General features: G+C 37.2%; 1 protein-coding gene across 1 annotated transcript in view; it reads left to right on the top strand.

Moving 5' to 3' along the window:
• LOC139960396 (glucose-6-phosphate isomerase-like) overlaps positions 1-6,398 on the top strand; it is a 41,146-nt gene that overhangs the window by 6,523 nt on the left and 28,225 nt on the right. Inside the window, exons 4-7 of the mRNA XM_071958741.1 lie at positions 13-201; positions 1,178-1,261; positions 3,608-3,751; positions 4,715-4,831. Of these exons, the coding sequence (XP_071814842.1) occupies positions 13-201; positions 1,178-1,261; positions 3,608-3,751; positions 4,715-4,831 (534 nt within the window). The remainder of the gene's footprint in view (positions 1-12; positions 202-1,177; positions 1,262-3,607; positions 3,752-4,714; positions 4,832-6,398) is intronic.

Here is a 6,398-nt window from a genome sequence, read left to right as displayed (position 1 = left end):
CAAATTTTCCAGGCCAAGTCGAGAGGAGTAGAGGCTGCGAGACAGAAGATGTTCAGCGGAGAGAAGATCAACTTTACAGAGGACAGAGCGGTCCTGCATATCGCACTCAGGAACAGAAGCAACACGCCCATCCTGGTTGATGGTGCTGACGTAACACCGGATGTCAACGCAGTCCTTGAAAAGATGAAGGGATTTTGCAATGTAAATGAGCACCTTGTTTTTAAACTCCTTCTCGTGGTTGTTTTCGTGGCATTATTTTGTTGTGTGACGACTAGAACCGTTTACCAAAGTTGTATGCATGCACATGATTTATGTCCAATATCGATCAGAACTTATTCTAGGGAGATCAATCAGAGTCAGTTGGTACAATATGAATCAGTGCAGCTTCATGTATATTGAACTAGTTGCTATGGTGATAGCTCTGCTTGTTCCTGTTGTGTGTGTGTGTCCCTAGTACCTGTTCCTAGAAGGCTACCTAGTAACTGATCATCTTACCTCCCATCCCATAAAATTGACAGATATATACAATAGCAAGTTGTTGTTAGCGAAGTAAACGATCCTGGATAAGGAATACTTTAGGGTTCAGATTTTGTGTAACAGTTTGGAATGACCTCAACTCTTCAGATATAAAATACTATATGTTCCTGTGTGCAAAAACTGCCATATCAGTGCATTGAACTTGCATAGCATTCTGCGATGTGATACCGGATAAACTATTCTCTGAGATACCAGTGCTTATTTTAATAGTTGAGTGCAAAAAAAGGTCACATTTGTATATTTAAATGCAGCCTTCCCTTATAGTGTCATCCAAGGATAATGCTGAAGAATACGTGCAAATTTGTGTTAAATTAGCATCCAAGATCTGGAAGCGATTTGAAAAGAGTGTACCTTGAAAGCCAAACGAAATGTATAGAAGATGATTGTATCTTGTTAGACTATGAGACAAGATCATATTACGGTTCTACCTAGCAACGGCCTTTATCATAAGCAAATATTCAAGTCACACAGAAATCTGACTCCGTCTGTATAACATTGCAATTGATGTTGCATGTTTTGTTTTTTTAAAGATTTTTTTTACTACTGACTGTTTCCTCATAGACAAATGATGCCATTCATTGATAATGATTGTAATTAAAACTACAAATTATTATGCTTATTATGCTTTTGAATATTTCAGAATGTCCGCAGTGGTCAGTGGAAAGGCTACACTGGAAAGAAAATCACTGACGTTGTAAACATTGGCATAGGAGGATCAGATTTGGTAAGTAAATAGCTACTAAATCTTACATCATCACTGCTAATACTACATGTTAGGTGGGATGTGGCCCTCTCAGCACTCGCGTCCCCTGAGCTCTCACCCATTTGTGATTTGTACTGTCTTTATTTCAGTGAAAACGCTACCAATTTTCTGCTTTAGAAAGTCAACTCTTTGAAAACTGAAAATATATCTTTTACCTCAGTTTTACAGGTTACCACTACATTACCAAACAGAAGGACCATTTTCTGAGTTAAATATTGTAAAGGTGGAGGGGGAGGGGGGGGGGTTGTGTGTAGGGGATGTAGGCCAACATACTTTACATTACTCTCCATTCTCGATGAGTCTCTCAAAGTCTCTTGTTGTAATTCGTCAATTTTATGCATGTTATTGAAAGTAAAGTAACTTCATAGGATCAAAATGAATGATCTTTGATTGATTTAACGATAAATTCAATTGGCATATAGACAGAACTTTATGTGGATCAGACAGACAGATAGTTAATGACATTTAACCTACAGATAAAAGCCTCAGAGTGACACCGTCTGGCGCTGGAAACACTTCCTCGTTGTCTGAGGTTGGAAGAATTTGGTCCGTGTTGGGGTTAACTTCAGTAAAAAACATGAAGAGAAGCCCACAAATTAAAAGAGACTTAATTAGACAATTTACCATCGGTCACCTAGTAAATAATAGCCTTGTCGCATAGCTACTCAATTGTTTGTTTTCTTTTGTATGTATTACTCTCTCTACTGGCTGCTTATGCTGCTCTCTTTGGAGACTGAGATTTCCCAATACGAATGAGGTGCCAGTTGGTACAATATCTAGTTCAAACAAATATTTGTTCCCCTTCACAAACATTTGTCATAGAAAACATTGAATCATTTGTGCCATTTTTTGTGTTTGTGAAGAGGAAAGCTTTGATCATAACAAGTTTCATCCCAAATTGCACTGATCAAAAGTGGCTGCAGTATAGAAAGTTGGACAGAAAGAAGAGGAAGGGGGTTGTCTTTTGTTGATGCCTTGGTTTACCCTAAAAAATTCCAGTTTGTTTTTAAAATTTGATCAAACTGCCCCCCCCCCCCTCCCCATCCCTCTCTTCTCCCTCATCTCACTCTCAAGTTTGTGATGTTGGTGGCTGCTATTGGTGTTTCAAACCAGATATTTTTCTGCAGCAATTCTATATGTTAAGGTTGTTTGTTTTCTAGTCAGTATATATATGATCACAATGCTATCCAAGTTGAAAGTAGTATCTTGGTACTAGTATATCATTGGAATCTACCTAAAACAGCATAATATTGAATGTGTTTGCTCAGTTTGAGAAGGAGATTATGCAAACAAGGAAATGCGATTGGAAGAGCTTTCGCACATCATGGTAGCAGTGGACTCATATTAAGGAAGTAAAAAGTGTAGTAAAAAGTGTAGTGTTTGATTAATGGTATGACCCAGGAAGGAAATTGTTCTTGTTATATTTCAGTGTAAAGTTGAGAACCAAACCTGATCTAGTTTACCAATGAAGTAAAGAGATTGACTTATAACAATAACATACTAATGTTACATAAAGTGACTTCATAATGCCCCCAGATATGCTAGAGACTGACTTATAACAATAACATACTAATGTTACATAAAGTGACTTCATAATGCCCCCAGATATGCTAGAGACTGACTTATAACAATAACATAATAATGTTACATAAAGTGACTTCATACTGCCCCAGATATGCTAGAGATTGACTTATAACAATAACATACTAATGTTACATAAAGTGACTTCATACTGCCCCCAGATATGCTAGAGACTGACTTATAACAATAACATGCTAATGTTACATAAAGTGACTTCATACTGCCCCCAGATATGCTAGAGACTGACTTATAACAATAACATACTAATGTTACATAAAGTGACTTCATACTGCCACCAGATATGCTAGAGACTGACTTATAACAATAACATACTTATGTTAAATAAAGTGACTTCATAATGCCCCCAGATATGCTAGAGACTGACTAATTATAACAATAACATACCTATGTTACATAAAGTGACTTCATAATGCCCCCAGATATGCTAGAGCCTGAGATTAAAGATGGTCACCTATGCTCAAGGTTAATACACCTCTTCTACGGCCATCCATGAAATACTTTTCACAAAAAAATAAAACATGTGTTTTGGTCTTTTCAATTTATGAGCAATAATATGAGGATAAGATTTCATCAGGGAGTTGCTCTTTTCGAAATTTTCAAGTATTGAAAATAATATTGGAGTTAGTATTGGAACATATCTTGGGTTATATTCAATATTTGAATACTGAAATTTTTGGTTCATTTTTTCAATTTTTTTGTTCACAGGGTCCATTGATGGTCACAGAGGCTTTGAAACCTTATGCAGGAGACATAAAATGTCACTTTGTATCGAACATCGATGGCACACACTTAGCTGTTACCTTGAAGGATTTGAACCCAGAGACAACTCTGTTTGTTGTTGCATCAAAGGTGGTTATCCAATTAAATGTCATAACCTAGTGATTTGGTTTGTATGTAAATGTCTTGTTGTGTATGTGTGTGTCTGTGTAAAGGTAAACAGTCTATGTGACCGAAATTTGACAAAGCTTTCAGGATGTTTTGCCCTCCCCCATACACACTCTACCAATAACACTGCACAATCTGAAAAACTTTACTACATCTCCAAGAATCCAGTTGGAATTATATATAAATATGCAAAAACAGGTTGCCTTTGGTTGGTTCACTTTTTTCAACCTTGTTCCACCACCACTCACTGAAGTCAGCCACAAAAGAGCTTACCAGTCTTGAAATTGATAAACACCCCCCCCCCCCACGATAAATGATGTATGTATCCCACTGATTTTATGTTATTTTTCTTTCTATTTTCTTGTTTTCCCTTGTTGTCTCTATGGGCTTCTTGCATATTTTATGTTCTTTTAAAATATATTTTGTGTTGTTCTGTGACTGTTGTGCTTGCCTGTTTTATGTTTTTTATTTGTACATTTAAGGTTTTCATCTGCATCTTTGTATGTTTATGATTTGTAGGTTACACTGTGTATTTTGTACAATATGTCTCTCCTACTGCAGAAAACAAGTGTCTATGATATAGGTATTGCTATGGTTATATGGATATTACTTGGATATATGACATGATAAATGCTTACTGCTTTCCTAATACTTACTGATGAACCATTTGTTATTTAACATGCCCGAAAGTTTCACTAATCTACCGCTACTATCCAACATTCATTTTAAATTTGTGTTTCTTTTTTTCTATTTCCGTAATGTGAGATTTTGTAACGTAGAAGTCAAGACAAAGTTCATGAAATCTTTAAATTAACATTTGATATTTTGGTACAACAATTTACTATACAACAGATACATTCCATAAAACCCTATAAGTCCACAAAGCCCTGTAATGACTTATTCAGTCTTTAATTTATACTCATTCAGACTTTTACTACCTTGGAGACCATCACCAACGCTACGTCCGCACGTAGCTGGCTGTTACAGTCCGCTAACGATAAAGCAGCGGTTGCTAAGCACTTCATCGCTCTCTCTACCAACAAGGTGAGTGAAGGACATTCAAGATGGCAGCCGTCCATGTTCGGATGTCGATAAATGCACTTGTATAAGTTCTTTGAACTGCAATCGATATGAAATATGACATCTGCTAATGCCTTGTGTAAACTTAATGTCCTCTATAGGATTACATTTATTTATTCATTTCATAAATTATGTAAGGAATAAAGCTCTGTTCTTAGTCTCCCTCATTTTTATTGCTTTCTTATAAGCATTGATATTATGAGGCCTTGCAGTGGTTCACCTCATTGGTTCAACCTATATGGGCAGGCACACAAATTATCTCCCTACAGGTATATTTTGAAAGCTCATTATCATACATAAAATACCCGAACATTAAATATCTTTGCTGAACTTACGATCGAGGAAAAAACGAGATCAGTTTGTATAGTATCACCATATGTTCTTACAAGATCATGATAGTGAAGTCAGTTAACAGCTGTGTGCTTATTTCCTTTTTGTGGCTGTTATAGCCAGTGAACAGTTTTGACTTTGAAGTTTACCCCTCTTGTGTCAAAGGGTTAGGTGTCACTTGTGTAAAAGCTGCTTTTTCAAGTTGACTTTGCTGCAATCTGGTGATATCATAGAGAATAGTTTCGGGAAAGAGGATGTACTTGAACACGTGTGGAGTACTTTAGGATACCAATATCCCATCAGAAACCGTGTTATTTATGCAAAGACTTAATAAGCAGTTTCCCATTGAAGGAAAACAACATTACATTGAACATGTTTTGTGTGGAGTTTATCAGTTAAATGGCGATTCGGAGCAGCCTATTGGGCTGTAACTACGTAGATCACTTAACGAGAGCCAATTAGTGTATGATTATAACAGGTTGGGGAACAATTTTAGAGTTCTAATTTTGTGCTTTGAAAGCTAGTTTTGTTTTGAAGCAGCTTTGAAAGCTAACAAACTGCCTCTTATAAAATACTATGGCTCTTTGTGCAAAAACTGCTGTACATATTTACACAAATAGCCTATAGCAATTTGCATTCCATTTTGCATAGCGGCATTTTGCGATGCGATCATACCGGGTAAATTAATCCATGCAGGGTGACTTACAATTACAACACAATTAGCAGGTGCGTATCCAGGGGGGGGGGGGCGTTGGGGGCGCGCGCCCCCCGGGTAAGAAAAAGAGGAGAGAAAAAATAGAAGAAAAAAGGGAAAAGGAGGGGGAAAAAAGAAAAGGAGGAGAGAAAGGAAGGGAAAAGAAAAAGAAAAAAGAGAGAAAAAGGAGAAAAGGAGGGAGTAGAAGATAGCCAAGACTTCGGGAAGAGAAAGAGGAACAGTCATAGTTAAAGCGCTGATCCCTATTATATACACAGGGTAGCCAGTGACAGATCAAGGATTACGGAGGGGGTGTGAGCCTCACCCTACCCCTTACACCAACAACTCCATTTTTGACGTTTTTTTCCCTCTCTCACTAATGTATCTATATAAATACTCTATATATGGTCTATCATAACACGTGTGTGTATGGACGCCTTAAACAATTGTACAATTGTGCTATATGGAACCAACTGTGGCTGGTCTTGAACTCGACGGGTCGTCGGG

Source organism: Apostichopus japonicus, chromosome 3 (genome assembly GCF_037975245.1).
Source record: "Apostichopus japonicus isolate 1M-3 chromosome 3, ASM3797524v1, whole genome shotgun sequence".
NCBI lineage: Eukaryota > Metazoa > Echinodermata > Holothuroidea > Aspidochirotida > Stichopodidae > Apostichopus > Apostichopus japonicus.
Note: the sequence above shows the minus strand (reverse complement) of the source record. Positions and strands in the feature narration are given on the sequence as shown.